The following is a 25251-nucleotide window of genomic DNA, read 5'->3' as shown; positions in this document are numbered from 1 at the left end:
ACACACACACACACACACACACACACACACACAAATTCAAACCGAAAGGTGGACCCCAAATTTGGCTATCAGCTTTCTTAGAAAAGGGAAATCAATCAGACAGGGGTTTGTGCTGGTTTTGTCCCTTATTCCTCAGAAGTAGCCTCTATGCCCCCGACATTTCTTGGAGCGGCTGGAGTGTTCTTCTTACTCAGGGTGAGCCCTCTGACAGCACCTTACACATAATGCTAACGAGGTGACTCAGGATGGAGGCTGCCATGCCAGAAAAGTCCAATTGTGTGCTTTGCGGCTCAGGCCTTTGAGCCACATGATATCAGCCTTACCTCAGAAAGAGGGGGAAAACTGGCGGTTGAGTTCAGCTCTGTGGTTAATGACTCAATCAATCAGGCTTAATGAAGTTTTGGTAAAAACCCTGGACAATACTCTGTATTGTCACACACTGATGTGCTAGGAGGGCAACAGGTTCCTGGAGATGATGGAAACTGTGCTTAGGACTTTGCCAGACCTCCCCCTATGTATCTCTCTTGCTGGTTCTGATTTGTATCTATTTCTATAACAAAACTGTAATCCTAAACACAGTGCTTTCCTGTGTCCTGAGAGTTGTGGGTAGTGGAAACCCCTGAATTTGTAGCCAGCTGGTCAGAAGTGAAGGTGGCCTGGAAATCCCTCCAGTTGTGACTGTTGTTAAAGTAAGGACAGTCTTGTGGGGGACTGTGCTTCGTGAAGTCTGGCTTAGCTCCGGGGAGCTAGAAGTTATCGACAACAAGTATACAACGTGATATAATGGACAATATATTTGGAATAAACAGACCAAACAACATGGACTGTTTCTCATAATGATCCTCAGAACAAGCTCACTCTCATGCCAAAGCACATTCCAAACTCAGGTGCAGAGGGGTTGGGTAAGGGTTGTTAGGATACAATGTAGATGCCTGGTTCCTCCTGATTGGAGGTTGAAACTGAACTCAAACAATGTCCCCTGAATGTCGTTTTTATAAATATTGGTCAGTAATAATTTGGATTTTGTCTTTTCAGTAAAGCAGCCGGAATGTTGCTTTTCTAGCTCTCACTTGGATGCAGAGCCGCAGGCCTTAGAAGGTAATGAGGAGACATGTGGGTTGATACTCTCATAGAAACTACATAGTCCTAAACATGGACTGGATCTCGTATGGCAAGTCATTTAATTCTTTGTCAAAACAACTCAGGAGGATAGCCACAAACTAGACAAAAAAAAAAAAAATCCCTAAAAAAATCATTTTTATCCCACTCCATCCTCCCAACACCAACTACTGGTCTCTTAGGTTGTATTTTGTTAATCATGGTCACAACTTTTAGCATGGATTAAATTTTAAGTAAGGTGTCACCAGTTGCCTAGCCCTGACTGGATGCGTGGGTGGGGGATTGTCAGAAAATTATCCAAATAACACCTGGCAATGAGTGACATAATTTGCTAGCATCTCCTAGAAAGACAAACTTCTGACAAAATATATACTAAGGTAGCTAAATACAGCAATTTATTGATATCCTTATCACTAACAGCTTGATTAAGAGATCAAGATTGAGTACCAAACAAGAATAGATTTTAGAATTTATTTATGACAACTAGTTGAGTCAATTGTCTCTTCGAGCTATGCCTCATTCAATAGACAAAGTGTGTGTCTTTTTGAACACTGTGAAATGAAAAGCATCTACTTTAACTAAAAGTGGCACTTCATCACTAAGATATTAATTAAAATAAACGAGAAGGAGAAGGAGGAGTTCTGCTCTGCTCCCCTGATTAGGATTAAGAAAGCCACAGAAGGGTGCCTGGTTGGCTCAGAAGGTAGAGCATGCGACTCTTGATCTTGGGGTTGTGAGTTTGAGTCCCACAGTGGGTGTGGAGATTACTTAAAAATGAAATCTTAAAAGTCACAGAGAATATCCTTACAATGAGAAAAAGCTGGAAAACCAAAAAGAAAAACAAATCATTCCTTACTTTGAATCCAAACATCTTTATACTTGCAACCATGGAATTGTACATTTATTTATTTATTTATAATTTATTATTTTAAAAGGCTTTAAAAAAATATTTATTTATTTATTATTTTAGAGAGAGAGAGCATGCATGCATGAGTGAGGGAGATGGGGCAGAGAGAGAGGGAGAAGGAAAGAATCTCAAGTAGACTACCTGCTGAGCACTGAGCCCGAGGTGGCACCCCATCCTGTGATGCTGAGATCAGACCTGAGCCCAAACCAAGAGTCCAATGCTTAACAGACTGAGGCACCCCATTTAATTTTTTTAAAAGTCTACGTATTTGTAATCTCTATACCCAATATGGGGCTCGAACTCACGACCCTGAGACCAAGAGTCACATGCTCTACGACTAAGCCAGGCAGGCACCCCTGAATTATACACTTTAAAAGGGTGAATTGTATATCTGTGAATTATATCTCAATAAAGCTATTTTTTAAAGGAAAAGAAAAAAAATCTGAAGTCACAAGGCACCAGACAAACTGAATTCCAAAAGGCGATAAACCTCTCTCAGGAGAGGGAGAGACACAAATTATTTCCCCTTTGACAGAACATGGGAAGAAAAGGCAAGCAGAAGAAAACAGCTGAAATTTTACAGAATTTTTAAAGGCTAAGTCCCTTGCCACAAAACGATCCAGCTCTTTTTCATGATTTCCTCCGAGTTCTAAGGAGAAAGATCGGGAGTAAGGGAAAAAAATATGAACAACAGCCCATCAGTGGTGAGCAGGCACAAAACCCCACTCGCTTCCTGGGACCGTTCTCTAGCATTCAAAGCAAAAGCCAGAAGCTGCTGGGGTAAGGACCCAAACCTTGCATTGCTACAAAGCATTGGTTTGCCGCTGCTAGGGGAGAGGGCAAGAATGCTGAGAAATAAAATATCATTCCTGAGTTCTGAGTGTACAAGTGTTTAGTGGTATAAGAACTTGATATCAAGATAGGCCCAGGAGACCCTAGCTGGCAGTTTGCCAAACAAGTTCTACAGTGCAGTTTCCTTAGAACATTTAAGCAAGTTATAGGCATGTATTTTGGTGTTAACGGATTTAAACATAAAAAAATAAATATTTAAGATATTTGAAATTTACAGAAGTGAAGGTTTATCTTTCTAAAAAATGGAGTAGGTCTGGCCACAACCTGATGGGATGACAGCAGGGAAAGAAGGCAGACAAGGAGACCTGCCACACTGCCCTTTGGTCATTCTGTTCCCCTATATGTCTGGGGACCAGCAAAGGTCCAGAGTGCATTTATTTTTTACTTCTGTGATGGGATTACAAAAGATCATCCCCTCAAGAAAAGAGATGATGTCATGAGCATTTAGGAATCTTAGAGGAGTTAAAACCTTGAAGAAGAATCAATCCTGGAACAGTTTAGAATTTAGATTTTCTTCCTTCCTTCCTCTTTCTTTCCTTTTCTTTTTTTAAAGATTTTATTTATTTGACAGAGAGAGAGACAGCCAGCGAGAGACGGAACACAAGCAGGGGGAGTGGGAGAGGAAGAAGCAGGCTCCCAGCAGAGGAGCCTGATGCGGGGCTCGATCCCAGAACACCGGGATCACGCCCTGAGCAGAACGCAGACGCCTAACGACTGAGCCACCCAGGCGCCCCTAGAATTTAGATTTTCTTAAGTTTTCAGCCATCAATACAAGTTCAGGGTAAAAAATGAAACAGCAGACCATCAACAAAATGGAAGTTAAAAAGAAAAGTAATAAATATTAAAATGCATATTAGTCAGATGCAGAAAAAGGTCTGTACTGTTGATATAAATGAGTCACAAAGTACTAGTTTTCTTTTGAAGTGACTTGGTTACAGTACCAGAACCCAGACTGCACACCAAATGGCAAAGCCCCCTAATACATATGGAACACTGATCAGCCTTTTCTCTTAATTTAAGAGTGTGAACATTTGCAGCTTCTAAGTACAGCACTGGAGATTCTGCGCTGGCATTCCTTTGAGAAACTGACATCAAGGCATGGAGAATGGTACCTCACGTATCTTTGGTGATAAAAAAGAGACCACGGAAGTTTGTTTGCTATCGACTTCCTGTTATCCACAAACCCACTCCCCGCAAAGGAGCAAATGAATTGAAATTAACATAGAGAAGGTTTTATATTGTTTTTTGGTGAAAACAGGTGACTTAGGACACTCCAGCTGGCTAAAACAAATGTCATTTACTCAGCAAAAATTTCCCAAAGGTTAATTGAAGGTTCGGTATTACACTGGGCACTGCGACCTACGCCTTCTTTTTGGTCATAATTTGGAATTTAGAATAGGTTTAAATCTTTCCTACTCACTGAGAAAAAAAGTTCTTAGTAAATTAATCAGTCAATATTAACTTTTGAGTGTCTACCTTGTAGTTGATAGCTAAAGTTAATTCTCTACAGAAACCAATTTTTCCTAAGTCACTTCAGTCATTTGAGTTACTCTTTAAAATGTCTTTATCTTCCAAAAGCATTTCCAAAACATTCATTTGCCTGTAGCTCCATTCTAGGGGCTTACCTCAGATACCAGCTTTTCCAAAAACTCTTCCCTTCCCCTCCGGAAAGCTGTGAGATTTTGGATACTAGCTTTCCAAGTACAGTCAACAGCAAGTCCAAGTGCAAACAGCAAGTGATGCTGGACAGAGCTTGGTGTGTCAAAGGAACGGAGACAGAGACGTGGCCATTTGGCTGGATATGGTGACCAAAGTCGGGGAGAGAGACAGGTACCAGACCCTTTGGGACCTTGGTAAGGGGTCTGGATTTTTATTCTAAATAAATTTGAAAGTACTGGAAAATTTCATTTACTAGAGTTATATGAAACTGAATGCGTGAACATTATATAAACTATCAAAATGGTCTTCAAATTGTTTCAAACTCAGGAAGGATAAAAAATAACACCATCCTCTCTTGTTCTCTCTGCCATTTCTCATATCTTCTTATAGTAAGCATGGTATTTTCATTTTGATCTCACTCAGAGTTATGGTGAAGGCTTATTTTTCTATCACATCCTTTCTCTAACGTAAAAACTCAGTATGAGGAAATTAAAGTATAAAAAGCTCAGTAAACTTCCACCAATTTAAGGAATGGAGAGCAAGTTTGATTAACAAAGTAAAATGGAAATGAATTAATTTTGTGTAAAGAGATCGATGTATAGTTTCAACCACATTCAGAACAGAATTTGCCTGCAACTTACTTAAATATTTTAGAAGCCCTCTGAGCAGGGGTCAAATAAAAAGCTACGTATTCCCCAAAGAATTCCTTTTTAAGTATCAAAAAATGCTAGGCAGCCCCAGGAAAGACTAATTCGTCTTCCAGAATCTGATGACTTGAGTATTTTGAATTCATGTTAGTAATATACTGATAAAATACACTTAGTATAATTAAACAAAAACACACCTCTGCACGTAGAGGCAGGAGTAACTGTATTAAAGCAATACCATTTCTTAAAATAAATCAGCATTTTATGAGAGCTGACAGAAAATTAACTTGACAATAATATCAAGGATCTTAAAAAATAAATGAGAAAAGACATGTCAATGACTAAAGCAAGACAGTAAAACAAAAAAGCCAGAGAGAAATTTCTTAACTGGTTTATTATATACTCCCACAAATCCGCAAGGTTTGATGTGACTAATATTCCACCTTCTTGAAAGACATCAGCACCTCCCACCCCCTCTGAAACTGCAATGATAACAGCAACAACCATCTGCTTGCTACATAGGACAGAAAGACAGTATTTTTCTTCTACTTGGAGTCGCACTGAGGTGGCTTTAAGAGAAAGGAAGAGACAGAAGAGACAGAACTAACCAGTAGAGAAAAAAATTACATAAAGGTAACCATTAACATGGAACAGACAATTACACTAAAAAAAAAAAAGTAGAAGGACAGAAGAAAAAAATTACAAGAGTTAAACACATAAGAATTAGAAAAGGCAAATTTCTATTTGTACCAAAGATATGAGGGTATCTAGCCTAGGCAAGAAGAGGAGGATTTTAATAATGGAAAGGTGGCCACACTAAAAGAGGAGAGAATAGTACAGTACAGTACAGTACAACCTGCCTGAAGAAGTATATTCTCAGATAAACTCAAGGTCAGATACAGCCTTATGTTTCTCTAAAGATAGGGAAAACTCTGGAAACACACTATCTTTAAGTTTGAAAAGAAAATGTAAGAAGCTTAGGCCCAAAGGAGTAAGAACTTATGATCTACCACTGACTTAAGATAATAAAGTAAGAAATTAGATTTTCTTAAAGAAAATCCTAGCAATAAAAACACTATTATTTATTTACGTAGGTATTTATGTTCCACTCATCCATTTTTATTCATTGTAACAAACATCAATTTAGAAAATGTCACTTTTGCTTATAGAAGTAAGATCAAATTGAACAAAGGATCCTGGTACAATTGTAAAAAGAATGGTGCATGGGGTTTGGGAAATAGCAGGAGTTTGAGATGCTTCCCTTCCTATTTTATACAGTATGTAACTGTGGTCTCAAACATTTCTCCTAACAACTTTGGCCTTGTTTTTTCCATCTAAACAGAAATAATGATGTCTTACTGGTCTTATAAAGCCAATGTATGGAAAAAGCGCCACGTAAATTTTAAGTTCTGTTACAGGCATTCAAAATGGTAAACTTGAGGATACTGTTTAGTATAGTTGCAGACTGGGTTTATATTTATTTCCTAAATAGAAACATTAATCTAAAGGCTAAAATTGCTCGGTGGTCATTTTAGCTAACTTGATCTCTGTTGACTGTTAATAATGTTACAGTTCAATGGGAAATATCACTTTATGTTTGGGAAAGTTATTTCAGATTTAATTAGAGGGCGTGTGCTACAAGGGTAGGACTTACACCAGAAAGGTATAAATGTAAACTGACTTTTTACTTTGAAGACATCAATAGAAAATAATTTAATCCTTTACTAAAAATCTCTAAAATCTCTAAAGAAAAGTGGCATGAGGAAAAAAATCTTAGTAGGAGATACAGAATTTCATTTTGTTGTTGCTTTATTGTGTGTGGGGGGGATGGAATATATGAAGCAGCATTAAAATCAACCGTTTTTAAATTAAAAATTTTAAATTGTCATACAATATTTATAGTTGTCATGAATGATTGCTCAAGGTGATATAATAGTGATTTTAAAAAAGAGAGAGAGAAACTTTCATGCAGTTAAATGGATGTCTCCCCTTATCCCAATTTAATTAAGTTACATCTTGCTACTGAGAGCTTATGAATGCCACATCTTCTCCTACAGGCCAATTGAAAAACTAGTGCTTTTTAATACTAAGTTGTAACCCAGTGATTAAAGATGTCTGCCTTGCTACTTTATATCTCTTTTAAAAATCAGGGAGATCTGACTATACAGTTTTATAGACCTATCTCACCAATACTCGAGGATTAAATTTAAGTTAAACCTTTATGAACAAGGCTCAGAGAAGATACAAAGTAAACAAGACAAACCTAACCCTTAAAAGGCATTTATTCTAGTAAGGAAGATAGGTTTCTGAACAATTGTAACTGAAAAGCCAAATGAAATAGTGTATTAAGAGAGATCCGAAGAGGTTATTAATTCTCACAGGTGGCATCAGGGAAGGTTTTGTGGAAAATGTGGCATTTAAGCAATATCTTGAGGGGTATGTTATTTATACAGGTGGACCGGTGGGGCTGGCATTCTTGGTTGATGAAGCAGAGTCCTGAAAGTACCTAATACATTTGAGTAAATGTGAGACAAGTAGTGTTTTCACTAGAGCGCAGTCTCTATAAGGGCAGGGACTGTGGCCTATTTCAAACACTGCCAGAACAACAGAATTTAGAACATGGTCTGGTGCAAGATAAATATTTATTCAATAAATGAATGAACTGGACACTGGGTAACTGAAAGATAAAAGACATTGGAAATGCAGGCTGAGCTCAGAAAATCTTAAGAATGTGTAGATAATAAAGACCACTGCAGGTTTTAGCAGAATAAAATGATCTGCTATGTTTTAATATTAAAACATTAAATTATATTAATACTAAAATTCTAGAGGCTATATTAATCGGAGAGGTGAGTCTACTGTCAAGGTAAGATAAAAGACATGAGGATTATAAAGAAAGGTATAAAAATGGGACTCAGAAGTGGAACTGACAGGAGTTAAAGATGATCTTAAAATTTCCAAACTGACCAGAAGAAGGGTGGTACCATTACATAAGAAAACAGGCAAATCACAAATTTCAGTAAAAAGAAGTAAGTTCAGTTTTAGGCACATTCAACTTAAGGTGTTGACTGGAAATCCATATGCAGAAGTTTAACAAAAGGAAAGTTAGAATTGGGGTTCAGACAGGTAAGCCAGGATGAAAGCTGTAGATGAACTCCATCAACAGGTATTTATTCTGACCGCCTACTCTGCACCACCAGCAATATGAGCTGTCAGCGTAGCAGCAGCGGTTAGGAGAGCGCGCAGCCTAGATGAGGGGACGACCTTGAGAAACTTACATATACCCACTGAAGAAAAAAGAGGGTAAAGGGCCACTGGAGGATATTAAAGTAGAATGATGAGATCAAGGGAATATTTTTATTTATCTATTTATTATTATTTTAAAAAGATTTTATTTATTTATTTGCGTGTGCGCGAGAGAGCGTGTGTTAGAGAGCACAAGCAGGGGGACTGGCAGAGGGAGGAGAAGCAGACACCCTGCTGAGCAGGGAGCTCGAGATAGGGCTCCATCCCAGGACCCCAGGATCATGACCTGAGCCAAAGGCAGACACTTAACCGACTGAGTCACCCCAGGCGCCCCATTTTATTTATTTTTAAAAAGATCTTTCTTTTCTTTTCTTTTTTTTCTTTTCTTCTTTCTTTTCTTTCTTTTCTTTTCTTTCTTTCTTTCTTTCTTTCTTTCTTTCTTTCTTTCTTCTTTTCTTTTCTTTTTTCTTTTCTTTTCTTTTCTTTTCTTTTCTTTTCTTTTCTTTCGGGTGTGAGCGGAGCAGGGTGTGGGGGGGGAAGGGACAGAAGGAGAGAGAATCCCTGAGCGTGGAGCCTGATGTGGGCCCTGAGAACATGACCCAAGCCAAAACTGGTTGGGTCCTTAACTGACTCAGTCACCCAGGCACCCAAGGGAACATTTTTAAAGAAGAAAGCTAAAGAAAGCAAGGTATACAAGCTATTAAACTCTCAAGAATCTTTTCTAATCTGTAGTTTCCTTCCGAGTACAAATAAAAAAACTCAAAGAAGTGTTAAATAGGAATCAAGCTTTTCAAAAAGAAAACTGGGAACACACACAAATCTCACAAATGTCACAAGGAACCAGTGAGGTCTACAAGAAAATGTAAAAAGAAATATGGTTCTAGCCTTAAATCTGCTATGGTAACCTGAAGTGAATCATTTAGATTCTACATATGTCCAGCTACTCACACAAAAATAGGAATAAAAAAAAAGGGGGAGTTTAGGGGGAAATACCAACATGAACTTAGCAATATATTGAGTACTACTGAAGAACATTTTTTTAATTTTATTTTTTTTATTATGTTATGTTGGTCACCATACAGTACATCATTAATTTTTTTTTTTTTAAAGATTTTATTTATTTATTCGACAGAGATAGAGACAGCCAGTGAGAGAGGGAACACAAGCAGGGGGAGTGGGAGAGGAAGAAGCAGGCTCATAGTAGAGGAGCCTGATGGGGCTTGATCCCATAACGCCGGGATCACGCCCTGAGCCGAAGGCAGATGCTTAACCACTGTGCCACCCAGGCGCCCCAGTACATCATTAGTTTTTGATGTAGTGTTCCATGATTCATTGTTTGCGTATAGCTCTCAGTGCTCCATGCAATATGTGCCCTCCTTAACACCCTTTACCGGGCTAGCCCATCCCCCAACCCCTCCCCTCTAAAACCCTCAGTTTGTTTCCTGGAGTCCATAATCTCTCATGGTTCATCTCCTCCTCTGTTTTCCCCTCCCTCATTTTCTCCCTTCCTTTTCCTAATGATCTCCCTGCTATTCCTTATGTTCCACAAATAAGTGAAATCATACGATAATTGTCTTTCTCTGCTTGACTTATTTCACTTAGCATAATCTCCTCCAGTTCCATCCATGTTGATGCTAATGTTGGGTCATCATTCTTTCTGATGGCTGAGTAATATTCCATTGTATATATGAAAAACATTTAAATATAAGACACTGCCCTCAAAGAAGTGACAAAGTCAATTTGAACTCAAATCATACAAAAGTATTAAACTAGATGCTTTATTCAGAGTTTCAAATGAGAGAGTAAATATCAAAGACTATAATCCATATGTGAGTTACCATTAACGCAAATCAGGAGAGCAAATGCCATACTGGTTTTCCAGTTTGAGGGTCCTTCCCTTATGGACTTGAGTTGAGATCCTACTGACATTAAGCTGAGTTCACATTATATATCAAGTACCATGATGCAACTTAATTGGTTTAAATTACATTTTCCAGAAGCCAGATGGAAATGCTGATGAATGAAGAGAAATTCATGAAAAAATATAATCAATAGCAAATAAGGAAAAAACTACCAAGCTGTGGCAGAGTGGGTGACTTAACCCTCCGAGGAGGAGTTCTTAGAGGGAGAGTAAGGACCAAGGGCATAAATCTCTTCAAGAGTTCCAGTACACGAGGACAAAGCACCTTTCAGGAATGGTACACCAATTCATATTCTTAAAAGCGGCTGAAAAAGTTCTTGTACTTGACGGAAGATAGAAGGTGTACTATTACTTTTGCTCAAAGTTGTTCCATTTGATCATGTGGACTTCTTTCTGGAAATGCCTGTTACTGATAATGTAGAGCTCATTATACATAAAAGAGAGGTGTCTTGTCATCACTGCAAAGGAACATCACCCACACCAACTTCATGCTTCCATACTACAGAGCATAAATTATGATGAAATGGCTGACCTCAAATTCAACCTGTCTTCCTGTTATTTGGCAAGTCTTTTCTTGTTGATCCTCTAGCCATGATTCCCAGTGGCAGCTTATTGTAAATCTCTGTTTTCCCTAAACTCCAATCCTAGCCTGAAACCCTTCCCTACACAAACCTGTCAGACCCTGAGCATTCACGACAGAGCAATTCCCAGAGTCTAGGATAAGAGCAAGGCATATGGGAAGCTGAGTAACTTACTACTATACTGGCATGGCACACCTTAAAAAGGCACGTATCAGGCATATTTGGTTTAAAGCCCCAACTTGCTTCTTGTTCACTATATGGTCCTGGGCAAATTAGTCTTTCTTTGATACAGTTTCCTCATGAACAGAACAGCATTCAATAGTTATTTCACAGGGTTGACATAAAGCAAGGACCTAAGGCAAGGCATGGCATATGGCTGGCACTCAGTAACTGTTAGCTTCTTTCCACATCTCCACGTCGGTCTGCTCTTTGCCAGAGTTTGTCAGCTTTAAGTGGATTTTTACAAAGCTGTATTTATCATCTTTTCTCCACTTCACTCCCATAGACAATGAGGAGACATCGATGGGTCTTTATCACTACAAAGTCAATATTCCTGGCACTGAAGGATTTCCACAACCTAGCTCCATCTCATCTCTTTAAATCCATCTCATACTCCTCCAAAAATCTTTCTACCTTAGCCAGACTGGATTTAATCAACTTTCCAGACATCTTGAATACTTAGATCCACATGCATATTTCCTCTCATTTCCACAACTCTCCAACTGCCCAAATCCACTTCATTGTTAAGATACAGTAGTATTATTGTTATTTACAACCTTTATTGCGTGCTTTCTATGTGGCAGATACTGTTCTAAGTATATTACATGCAGTATCTTCTTAATCTTCACAAGCCCTGCAAGAAAGTCTATCATCTCCAGTACTGAGATAAGAACACATATTTGTCTTTTTTCTCTAGACTCAATGCTCTTTTATGACATGAGCCATGCCTTGCCTTTTCTCCCCTTTGTATGATTATCTAGTTAAGCAGGAATTCAACAAATATATACATATATATGAACTGGCTGTAATTTCACACTTTGTTTAGCTACCATAACACTCACTTTCAACAAATCTATCACTTTGTCAGACCATAAAGTTAGTAAGAAGGTGCAATGTGATTTAATAAAGAAACACATAATTTGGTCTTTGTCCTTGCATGTAGCTCCTAAAGTCCTAAGTATGCAGAGCTATAAAAAGTGTTTTTGATATGTTAATGAGGTGACTTTTGGAAAGCACACAAGTAACCTAAGGATGTGAGGGATGGCTGCCAGTGGAGCCAAACATGTGATTAGAGGGTTAGAATTTTTAGCCACCCTGGTCCCACCTAGGAGGATAGAGAGGATGGAGACTGAGTTCAATCACCAAAGGCCAACAATAAATTAATCAGTCATGTCTAAGTAATGAAGCCTCCACAAAAACCCCAAAAGGACAAGGTCTGGAGAGCTTCCAGGTTGATGAACCAGAACACGTCCATGTGCTGTCTTGCCAGGCCCCAAACTCTATAGGGCCAGAAGCTCCTTTGCTTGGGATCTCATCCCATGCATGTATCTCTTCATCTGCTACTGATTCATATTCTTTGATATCCTTTGTAATAAACTGGTAACGTAGTGAGTAAACTGGTTTCCTAGAGGGAGCTACTCTGGCAAATTACTGAAACCCAAGGTGGATGGAGGGTGGGGGTCATGGAAACCTCTGATTTATAGTCAGTGGGTCAGAAGCACAGGTAACAACCTGGACTTGCAACTGTCATCTGAAGCAGAGGGCAGTTTTGTGGGACTGAGCCCATAATCTGTGGAATCTGATACTATCTCTGGGCAGATAGTGTCAGAATTGAGTTGAATTGTAGGATACTCAGCTGGTGTTGGAGAATCGCTTGGTGTTTTGGGGAAAAAACCACACATGTTGAAATTGGTGTCAGAATCTTAAAAGGTCACCTAAATTTTAAAGATGTAATATTTCTGAGACTGCATCTATCTGCAGATATACAGTAAAGATTCTGTGTATAGAGTAATAGCAATGGCTGAAGCAATAGGGTTTGATATAAAGAAATCCTTAGGGGTACTAGGATTATGTCAGTTTGATCATTCTTGATTAAGGCCACTGTGAGCAACAGTGAAAAAAGTCAAAGCAATAAAAAATTATGAGTAAGGACAAGCAAACAAAACCCATAAAATGACTGCAAAGTCATCCTTGTTTTGTAGATTACTTAAGACATTATAATAGGGAAAGAAGAAAGACTTAAGAAGTCCTGTTTTTTTTACTGGGTTTGTTGCCACAGTAAAAGCATAACTTTTCTGACATATAAATCAACACCCAACAATATCCTTTCTCCCTATGTGAGAAATAATCATTTGGGGTGTTTACAAAACGTAATGCGCTTCAGTAGACTTCCTTGAATCCTATGGCTATGATAGAATTTATTTTCTTCTTCAATGTCTTGAGAATTTAGCAGAAAACACTGAAATCATAGCTCTCTGTCATAACATTATCTAGGTAAATCCAAAGACAGTAAGAACACTTAAAGGAGGAGCAAGTCATTTTCAAGTAGTAGTTGAGATTAAATCACAAATAATGGAAAACTGCACACTTTCAAACAAAATTATTAACTTTAAAAAATAAACCAATTTCTGTTCAACTTACGAAAATAAAAATTTCCACACTTGTATATGTTGTTACCTTTTTTAAAGACCAAAAATGCTGAGATTTTCAAATTAGCTTGCTTATGATTAAAGCTGAAAATGAGAAAGGCTACTATGATCAAACCATATGCTTAATTCATAAAGGGGAATAAAAGAAGTGCTAGTGCATAGCACATTCCAGTGAAGAGGAGAAAAAAAAAAGTTAATTAATTCAACTCAATTTTAGCTGAGGGCATTTTTCCACGACTGCTGAACCCTACATGTGCCAGGCAGCTAAAATTACACTAAAATGTGTAAGCTCTGTTGTTATTTTAGAGATAATCCAGGAAGCAAAACAAAGCCAAAATTTCTCGCTGCATTTTTAACACAAAACGCTTTAATCTTCAATCGAGTATACTTATCTTCTGTTTTAAGATCTTTATGTATTATCTGTGCATGCTTGAAAGTTTACAGACTAAAAGTGAAAACAAACAAGAATAACAAAAATGATTTTACATGTATTTCCAACACACTGCTCATCCTCTAAAACTATTCTTACCAGTCTCTGTTTCTGAAGTTCTTCTCTAAGTAGTCTATCTTCTGGTAAAACATCACATAACAAAAAGTAATTGTCTTGTTCTTCTGTTGAGAGATTAGGAAAATAAATAAGAAATGGTATTTATAGTTTTTTCCAGAAGGATTTATTCCTTTAAAAAACATACATATATGTATGTCCATTAGATCTCTTTTCTGGTATATAGTTCTGTTTAGCTTTATTGAAGTTAGGCAACAAAAACAGAGCAATTTAATTTTAGCCATCACGAAAGTGAGAGAATTCTAATTTAAGAAAGTAAGATAATTCCTTTGAATTTTTGGACTGCAGGGAAAATATGGTAGCTAAGCTGTATACTTACCCAGTGGACCTGTGGAATTGATTCTTATCACACTACAAAAATCTGTAATGGGCTGTTCAGTGAACCTTTTCCTCCAATATAAAATGTACCTTAGAATAATCAAAAAGAAAGGATGATAAGAAGACTCAATATACTACTTACTATAGAGTGATAAGATTTTATAAGACTGTTTAATTATCCCAAAACAATAAATCAAATGTTGACTGAGAACTGATAGAAAATTTATAAGTGGAAAGGCAGTAGAGCATTGTAGAAATATGAAATAAATATTTAATGAAATGAAATTACTCTGTAAAGGCATGGACATGATTAAACTTTACTATCCCCAAATTCAATAAACAGACATATGGGGAAATTAAAATGAATTATTTTTATGTGATAATGAAGTTTTTCTGAAATCACATCTAAGTTTATGTGAATTTAAAATGCGACAATGATTAAATAGGCTTTATCACACACTTTCCAATAAATTGAAAGCTGGGTGGTTATCTTACACATAAAAAGAACTGAAGGCAAAAAAAAAATGCAATGAGACGTCTAAATTCAATATCTATATGACAAGATAGAAAAATTTTGTATGTGCATACTGTGCCTGAAATGAGGCAGATTTTTGGAAAACCAGCCAAGGTTACAATTATTGTATCTAATGAGTGGAGTTAAAAGCAGCACCCTGGGTAAATTTTAAACCAAAGTGTAACACCCAGACCTGCACTGTCCGATGAAAGAAGGAGTACGATGACAGGATTCAACAACCTGTTCATCTTCCCATTTATCTAACAAGATTTATATTGGCAATTGCAGTCTAATTTATCAAATGGCACCAAGAAAAGAAGGTAGCCTCCTTCATGGGAAGAAGGGACATGGAAAGGCTGACTCAATAGCTGACAGTTTATCAGGTTATATAGTTGATAAAGAACAACCAAAAAACCCAAAAAAACTTACAGCAGAAAAAGAAAAACCCCTGAAAGGGATGGGACTTACTGGAATAGATTTAGTAATAGACAGTAAAAATTTGTACATTTTAAATGGCTTAATACAGCACCTAGCAGTGTTTTGTACATAGTAGGTTAACAAGAAATGTTTTTAAGAGGTAGAACAGCATTTAAAGATTCTTGTAAGTTTCTGTAAGTAGCCTTCAACTCTCACTATTTTGTCTCCTTTTAATTCTTCTTTCCCTCTTTGTTAATATTAATGTCCCAACCCCATGGTGCTCTACAGAAAGGGCATTTATGTATTTGGAAAAAAAAATGTGCTGGGAGAGAGGTCTGAGAGAGAACTGTGACAGAGAAAAATATAAACAGATGACAACACTGAGTTTAGAACATGTAAGGAAAAGAAGTTAAAGAACAACGTATGAAAATACAACCATGTTTTAGTTCTTTCTTCTCAAGTACAACCACACTGTTGACCTGGATGGTTAAATAAGGGGAGAACTCTTTCCTTATAGAATAGTGCTAGACCTTATCTTAAGAGATCTAAAAATGGTGTATCTGAGGCTCCAGCCCACCCCCAAACCATAACCACCGACACTATGGCTAGTTTGTTGGCTTCCATATTAGAAGTGTCAGATGCAGAAGGCAAGTACATATCGGATCTATCAACAGGCACAAAAAGAAGAAAAGTACCTACAAAAGGCAGAAACATTATTCCTCGGTCACCGAGGGCGAGCACTGTTCACTCCTCAATATCTTGCACAGTATCTTACTCTCATTCTCCTCTTTTCCATTCCCCACTACTGACCCCCAGACCAGGAAAGAGAGAAAAAGGGAGAAATAAAAGGCAAGAGAAGACATAAGAAAATAAAAATGACACTCCCAGACACTTTCCTTATTCTCCCCTCAGCATATTTTCTATTGCATAGTAGTGCCAGGGATGAAGGAACACAGGACAACCTCTATTAGAGATGCCAGGAATAGAAGATGGATTGTTCTTCCAAACCGTACTACACAGCCATCTATTTTCATGACAAAGCAAATTCATACAGCAGAACCGGGTGCTGAGATAATGGACCTAAAGAAACACCAGGACAGTCAAGTTTGAAATGGAGTTTCATCATGGTTACTGCTATAACATACCATGGAGAGGTTCCTCACTCTGATTACCACTCCACTGAAGACCATCCAGGGGATATTCAATGTTAAGGGATCATTTAGTATGTCTCTTCTTCATGTCTTCTTACTTCTCTAGTGTATTTAAATCTACAGTTGCAATCACTCAATATTTAAAGGCAGCCAAGAAATGATATGTGATATGAATTCTTTATTTGGAGGACAGTTATCAAAGCATGTCGTACTTCGTTAAAAAGCCATAAGAGCAATTATTAGGTCATCAGCAAATAGTTTTTTCCATTGAAAGAATTTTAATCATGTTTCACTGAATTGTGTCCCCCAAAAAACCTTCTAGTAATCTTGCCTGCCCAGCCCCTCACTGTAATTGGTGTACTTACTGACAGAGGCATAAAGATATGAGATATGGTTGTTAATTAAGTAGCACTGAATGAATGGAATTTAATATAGAAAGGGGCAAGAATTAAAGAGTTAGCATTTATCTTCTGGAAAAATTTTATTTACTGAATAAAGCTAGCAAATGGTTCAGTAAAAATAACTATGTTAAATGGCTCAAAGGAAAGATTTTTATTTTTGTTTTATTCTGAGAAAGTTTTACTGCTAACTTTTTTCCAATAAAGAAAATGTTAAAGATATTTAACATGAAAATTTATAGCTTCTTTCCTGTAAAGCACAAAATCTATCTCATCTATTATTTATCATCTTTATTACTTATTGTACTCAGGAGAAACAATTCCTCTCTGAGAAGTTATATATGTATACATACATATATAAATATACACACACACATATACCCACCCCTGCGACTTTTCTGATGTTAGGAAAAAGTCACATAATGTTGAGAAGATTCCAACTTAACTGTCACAAATCATCAATATTTGTATTGTTTTGGAGAGGAATTTTTGGTTTTCCTAAACAGTAGAAGGGTATTATCTAAAGGAGGCTGATATATTAAAAAGTATTTAAAAGCCAGAGTTTATTCACATACATTCTTGGTCAATCTAAACTAACCACCAGAGTGAAGCTTACTGGGAGGATGGCTGACAAGGAAAATTTAGGTTTCCAAATTTAAAGTACATGTTAACTGCACACTTTATTTAGAAAGCACTTACATGTATCAGCTATGTATCTTTTGCTTTTTAATTAAAGCACCCATTTTATTGCATAACTGCATTTAGAGGGTATTTGATTCCAACATTTAATTAATGCCTCCTAAGTCTGAGACCTAATAAATAATTTGATTTTTGTGCCCACATACAGATGAGGTTAGTATCAATGATACAAAAGAGAGGTTAGTACAAATATAGCTACTTAGCTATCATATATAAGCACAAAGGGAAACTACAAACTCAAATTTAGATATTTCTCACAGATTTAGGAAAAAGAAAAATCTCAATTATCACTGGTAGATCATCATATTTTCCTCCAATTCCTGAGGGAGAATTTGCATTTACATGATAAAACGGAATAAAAGAATAGATTTACATCAAAGAAAAGTTAAGTGATACAACTTACCAAAGAACAGCTCATTTGAGAGTCCTGTCAATGGTTACTTGATAAGAATTTGAAGATCTCTAGCCTAAAAAGTATCTAAAGCAAATCCAACAGACCTGACTACATACAATTAGAAATCATATATGACAATACTCCCAACACACACACACACACACACACACACACACAAACACAAATATTTTAACTGAAAATAAAGATTAAGGAATGAGAATGAGAAGAATGAAGTGCTTCCTCTGAAATTATGTAATAATTAGTTTATTCTGCCAGCTGGTAGCATATATCGTTCATCTTTCCTTCACTATTCTATCTCTGCTTCCTGACTAGGCAATGCCAAAATCTACTAAAAAATCGCAATGCTGAGTGGATATAAGGGGTCATAATAATACCGAAAGCACTCAACAGACATTCTGTATTGGTGCTAGGCAGTTGAGAGGAACATGAAGGGTTAGAGAATAGCTAATATTACTCCTGTTGGCATTCTGGCTATTCCAACTTAAACAAACTCATTCCTAAAGTTTAGAGTATTTAGGATCCTAAATTAAATTTTCTTTAAAAGTTATATTTGACAAATAATAATCGGGTTTTCAGACCAGCATAAATACCTATAGAAAACTCAAGCTATAGTCATGGAAAACTAAGATTTCAAATATATATCTTTTGTAATCAAAATATAATGAAATTTTTGCTACCATCTGGTGGATATAAAAGATGTCCCAGGCACTAGCTGGTGCTATACATGTCTTGTTTTACATAATACTCAATACTCTTATGCGAGTTGGTGTTATCCCCTTTTACTGATGAGGAAACTGCTGCTTAGAGTAGTTTAAGTAGTTTGTTAGAAGTTACATGGTCAGGAAGTCACCAAGTCTGCATTCAACCCTAGGCCTGCATTCAACCCTAGGACTATTTCATAGTCCACGCTTAGTAATAAAGCTTGCTGCCCTGCAAGACCCATCATAAGAAAGAAGTAGCTTGCTAGGAATGATGTGGTCTGGCAGATTATATATAGAGAGTTTAGATGCAGAGATATTACAACATCTGGGCTACTACAGTGTTTTGTAGGGAAATCAGGTCAGAATATCTCAAAATGGGTCCTGGCCAGATATACCAAAATGTATGCTTTCAGTAACTGTACAAAGCCAGTTAATTACCATGATATTGTGTATATGGAAAATGCTTCCAAGTGTCAACTAATAACAACATGAACATAGCTACTTCACTCCATCTGCTTAAGGAAAGGCATTTCTCTTGGACAATCAGTTCTAGGAATTAGGAACTAGAAAACAATGAATAATTGCTTATATTACCTGTCTGTTGGTAGGGATAGTCTAAGTCAGGTGCTCATAAATTGGAGTGTAGCTCACGTTGGGTCCTGGTTATATAGGTGAAGTTCCTGCATTTCAACACATACCCACGGCTGGCATTTCCTCAACCACTCACCTCTATCTATCTGCTCTTCACCCTCTTCATCTTCTTCCTCTCAGTACCTCATTCACTGACCTCAACAGCTGTCTACTCTTATACCCCTTTGGCTTGTTGAAGGACTCCCCCCCACCCCCGCCCCCCGGTTCTCAACCTCATCACAGCACTTAAGCTGAGAGTTTTTTGGACAATACCCTTTTGGCCTGACAGGCTCCAACCGAAGATCCCTGTCAGCAAGAATGCTTGAAAAAGAATATAACTGTTCATATTTGCCTAGGAATAATTTTATATATAAACTTATCTACAAGTTATGCCTTCCATTTATGGGATAATGAATTTAATTCTTTCATGGACAAAAACAAAATTTACCTTTGGAAATCAGCAACTAACTTGACATCAGCTATGACCATCTTATGTTCAATAATCATGTGCTTCAGAAGTTTGTCTTGTTCATCCATAGGAAAATGTTCTTCACAGAAAATACAAGGCACAGATGGAGAACCTTCTAAAGCGGTGGTGCCACCTGGACTTTCTGGCAGGGAAAGCGGCTCCAGGATACAATCCTTACTGTCTGGGAGAGAGAAAAAGCAAAAGCAGAAGCGGGGGGAAAAAAAAAAAGGAAAAGAAAAAGAAAAAGGTGAAATCAACTTTTGAGGATCATTTCTCACCTCCTGCATTAAAAGGATCCTAAAGATAGTTACGTCTTTCCAAAATGAAAAATACACAGTGCCAGAGAGCAGGATACTTTATTATCATTTTAAATAGATTCTGCAACCTAGAAGCAGGGAGTGTTGCAAAGCAGCTCAAACTCCCCATTTGCCGGCTTGAATGGGGGAAACCCATTTGTCAGAGCAGCTGTTCAAGCATTCTTGGACACTGGCCAATGTCGATTCCGGGGGTACTTGCAGGGGGACGGCTGCAACATGCTGGATTAAGGTTCTATGGCCCAATTGTGACCTATGGCTGATAGTCATCACACTATGGGAAGTAAATGATATATATTGAGGCTCCAGACGATACCAGGCCAGTCTTTTAAGCTGCTTCCTGTTGCACCTGCAAACTCTTTCCTGTTTCTGATTATTTGTCATGTGCAAAGAAGACAGCTCTCACGTTGGGTTGACACAGCATGTGCTGGGTGGCCCAGGTGGCAATTTTTAATGTTGATTTATGTCTACCATTGGCTTGTTACACAATTATGTACCATAATTCAAGTTCTTGTGAACAAAGAGATGAGTGCTCAATTACTAGACATACATGGTAAACACTTTTCCTGCCGATACTATTCATTTTCCTAACATCATCTATGGTATCTTTAAAAGTTGAGCTGTGTAAGGTCTATAGTTCTGAATTCAGGCCTCAAGCCACAGCCAGTTGTGTCAGGAGCCCTCTTCAATCTTCCAGGGGGCAAGGCTGGACCTGTCACCTTACGCGAGCTACTGAGCAGTAAGTAACTAGGCAACTAGGGTAAGACATTTAGCATCTGAGGAAGGGCAGCAAATCTACTTCATAAAGAAAGACAGCTATTCTGGGGTGCCTGGGTGTCGCAGTCAGTTAAGTATCCAACTCTTGGTTTCTACTCAGGTCCTGATCTCAGGGTCCTGATCTCTGGGTCATGAGATCAAGTCCCACGCTGGGCTCCGAGCTCAGCTCAGAGTCTGCTTAAGACTGTCTCTCCCTATCCCTCTGCCCCTCCTCTCCATTCTCTCTCTCTCTTTCTCCCTCTGTAAATAAATAAATCTTAAAAAAAAAAAAAGTTATTCCACAGAAAAGTCTTTGGAATTAGTTTACTACTAATTTTACTCCTTGTTTTTATCTTACTTTACTTTATTTCTAAAGGGCTTCTTAATTGCCCAATTCATGGGAACAGTCACTGGTGCACTGATGACCACGGCCTTAGCGCTGGGTAAGCATTTATTCACTCCACAAAAATCAGCTAAGTAGCTACTACTGAGTGCTGGTCTTTTCTGCTTAATGTTGCATGATAGGATCCTAATTATCAAGGCTAAAGTGCTTGCAACGTGTTTGACAGTACAAATAAGTTTAAAGGTTAGAGAGAGACAGAATGTATAGGGTTTGTGGGAGCATGGGGATAGGAGAGTCACTTAACAGAGCTGGAGTGAGAAGGTGTCTCAAAGGACATGTCCTCTAATACATGATTCATAATACTCTGCTCATATTAAAGTATGCTAAATTACTTTTATCTTAGTTCCATAAAATTATTTAATACCAGAAAAGGTGAAAATTGGGTACACATGACAATGGAGAGAATATTTAAAATATACAAGAACTTCAAGAAGCACTCTTAACAAAAGTGATGTGCTACCAACTATTACATTTATTAAATTATACACTGGAAGCAAGGGGTTCTGGAGTTCTATTGTTCTTCAGTTGTAGGTTAAACTCTGTAGGAACTTAAACCCTCATGTTAAAAATAGGACGGGGGAAGAGAGATAATATACTTATGAAACTATATTTTTTTCATTCACTAGAATGGGACAACAAAAGACAACATATATTCTAAATAAAGGTACCATTAGTAAACATTACCTGCCATCTAGAAAATAACAGGTACCATCCTACACCCTTCTCCCCAAATCTGAATGATGTATGTATAAATTCATTTTGCCTAACTACAGAAAACAATGTATTAATCATCACCAATAGCAACAGCTAACATTACTAAGTGTTTAAGATCTGTAAATTACCAGCAAAGGGCTTCAGGGCACTTTTTCAATCATAGCTACCTTTTCTAGTTAGTTCTGTTATAACCCCCATCTTACAGATGAGACTACTGAAACTTAGAAAAGTTACATTAAGGGGCCTAAACACAGTAAGTTAAGGCTAAATTCAAACACATTATTCTGCCCCCAGTTCCAAAAGGCATTCCCCAAATGTGTTTTTCTTTAATGTACACATTCAGTGCTATTTTGAATTCATATGTATTTACAAGCCACACTGAATTTCTGTGTATTCTGCCAGTGTTCTGCAATCTCCGCAATATTACTTCCACCAGCAAATCTCAGTAGCCACCTCCTCCAATAACCACTGGGTACAGTTTATCTCTGTCATTGTCTGTATGCTTTCCCAGGGTTTCACTACAAATTCTCTAATATTCTTCTGTGGTTCATTTCTCCTCCCTTTTGTATGTTCAATGCCCAGTCTCTCTTTATTCAAATTATTCCTAAGAGAATGAAACTAAATGTTCACACATAGTAGAACCAAACTGCTTGTGGTTACTGTACAGGCATACGGGAACAAAATCATAAATATGCAAATTTCTTGTATGAGGAACTTGTGGTTTAGGAAGTACTAAGTTGTTTTAGGGAACTCAAGTTACTATGTAATCCAGAAAACAAAAAAAAATTTTTAAAGATTTATTTGTTTATCTGAGAGGAGAGAGTGAGTGTGTAGACAGGGAGGAGAGGCAGAGAGGGAGAGAGAAACTTTAAACAGACTCTACTCTGAGTCCGGATCCCAATGTGGGGGCTAGATATCACAACCCTGAGATCATGACCTGATCCAAATCAAAGGTCAGACATTCGACTGACTGAGCTACTCAGGCACTCCCAGAAAATAAAAATTTTAATTTTTTTTATTTTTAAGATTTTAGTGTTTAAGATTGTAAGATTTTAGTGTTTTCTCTGACTCCTTAATCATTTAGCATCATGCTCAAATTTACAACAGCATCGATCAAAAGAAGTAATTTGTTTACCTCTTTCTTTCCCCACTGCAGACTATTAACCCCTGCAAGGCCAGATGAGTTCTGGTCGTGTACACTGTGTTATCACACCATGACTGTCACCACCGTGGGTTCATTTTGTGCCAGGCAGTGATAGGCATTTTATATGTACAGTATTAACGTTATATGTATAGTATTAACACAATCAACCCTCACAATAAACCTATGACAGAGATTCCATTTCCTTCCCTATTTTATAGTTGAGGAAACTGAGACACTGAGAGGCTAAGGGCCTTGCCTTAAACAGCTAGTAAGTGGTGGAGCTGGGATTTGAATCCAAGCAGTCTGGCTTAAGCATAAGCACTCTTAACCTATACATAAGACTGAGGAAGTCTGACCTTTTCCTACAGGAAGTAGAACCACTCCTAATGTTTACAGTGATCTGGGCAGAGTGGATGAGAAAGAGGCAAGTCTCAAGATGAGGCGATCCGCCAGTTGGGAGACTCCTGCAGTGTCCAGGACGGAGGCAGCAATGTTAGTAATGCTTCGAGGGGACGGACAGAGGAGAGGCTGCAGAGATTAAACAGACAGTTCCTGATTTCCTGTTGGCCGGTGAAGACGACGACTAGGATGCCTTCTGAGTTTATGGCTGGGGAGGCAGTATGAATGAGGGGTGCCAGTCACCAATCTAGAAATGTATGTACAAAAGCAGGTTTTTTTGCTCTGTGAGAGGGATGGATAATGAGTTAAGTTTTAAATGAGCCCAGGTGACCTGCTCCAAAGTTAGATATTCCTGGCATGGCTGTTGGACAAGGGCAGCAGTGACTGGAGTCTAATGTGATGCATTTGTGTTATTTTCTTTGTTTGCCAGCACCTCAAGTCCCCAACTCCTCTTGAGGGTTTGACTCACTCCATCTTGCCATGCCCAACAATAGCAAATATCTCTGTTGTAATATGTGTCTCTAGGGTAGTATGGGAACTCCTCAAGGTCAAGGACTAAATCTTATTTTCGTATCTCTAGTGTAGACTATAGAGTGCCTGAACCACAGAGGGTATTAGGTAAGTGTCCGAAAGAATGAATAAGACTAGAGTTACTTAAAACTAGAGTTGTACCTTTAACTCAGCTTCTAGTTAAGACCCTTTCAGGGAACACCTATGACTGTCTGTCTTCAGGGGTATGAGAGTATACAGAATAATTACATCCATATCTTTAGTGCTGTGGGCCTTGGTATAATGAGCCCACTGGTTATAAAGAATGATGTAAAAATTACACTAAATTCTAAGATAACAAGTATTATTGAGTATAATAAAAGTATGTTTAATTAGGAATTTCTAAGTTCTCTTTTTATTTTTCATGCATACTGGCCAGTAGACAGAGACAAGTGGCATTTGGAATGCAGAGTAAATTATACCACTCCATCAGAGGATATTTCTATGGGAAAGGCCTGAATCTCAAGTATATATTTTACTTTAGAGTAGTGGTTTCCAAATCTGTTTGCATTTTATCACCTGGAGGCCTTTTAAAAAGTAATGATTTCAAGACTTTATTGTGGACTGAGGAAATGTAACTTTTACCAAGCAGTTGTCCCTAAACTGAAGTCTGAGGATCAATGGTTCAAAGGGTGATCCCACGGTGATTGTGGGATTATACATGACACTATGGTGAACTCATGGAAAAGTCTGTAAACATGGAACAGAGCCTTGTGGCAAAGCCTACCTGATACTGTATTCTGTCCTAAAGAGAGCTTCTCAAATACTAAGCACAGGGTCAGCAGAGATAACTCAGGAAGATCTGTCCAACAGAGTGTTTATTTCTAGCTGCCACCATAAGAATCATACCTACAACTTACCACATGGTAAAAAAAAAAAGCAATAAATACAGAAATACAGAATTCTTTGCTACAGGGACCTTGAACTTGAAAAGGCAAAAGGAAATAAACTATATCTAGCTTCTTTCAGCAAAGAGGCAAAGCATCTTGGAAAGTCTGTTTTGGCCCCAAATCTGCTTCACACATTTGTTATAAATTAACAACAACAAATTATCTGCTCTAGTTCTCACTTTGAACAGCAACTCTGTTCAAATGAACTGTAAAAAATATCATCCC

At 37.7% G+C, this 25251-nt stretch overlaps 1 protein-coding gene across 2 annotated transcripts in view; it reads right to left on the bottom strand.

Annotated features, from left to right (window-relative positions):
• Nucleotides 1–25251, bottom strand: part of ZNF277 (zinc finger protein 277) — a 102933-nt gene that overhangs the window by 34509 nt on the left and 43173 nt on the right. Inside the window, exons 2-4 of one of the 2 annotated variants that reach the window (XM_002915047.4) lie at nt 19837–20038; nt 14465–14553; nt 14110–14192 (exon numbers count right to left, since the gene is read on the bottom strand). In XM_002915047.4, coding sequence (XP_002915093.1) covers nt 14110–14192; nt 14465–14553; nt 19837–20038 — 374 coding nt within the window. The remainder of the gene's footprint in view (nt 1–14109; nt 14193–14464; nt 14554–19836; nt 20039–25251) is intronic. The other variant, XM_011219502.3, reaches the window with a different exon arrangement.

The sequence above is a fragment of the Ailuropoda melanoleuca genome, chromosome 1 (genome assembly GCF_002007445.2).
Source record: "Ailuropoda melanoleuca isolate Jingjing chromosome 1, ASM200744v2, whole genome shotgun sequence".
NCBI lineage: Eukaryota > Metazoa > Chordata > Mammalia > Carnivora > Ursidae > Ailuropoda > Ailuropoda melanoleuca.
The sequence above is the reverse complement of the archived record's forward strand: the minus strand, read 5'-3'. Positions and strand labels throughout refer to the sequence as shown.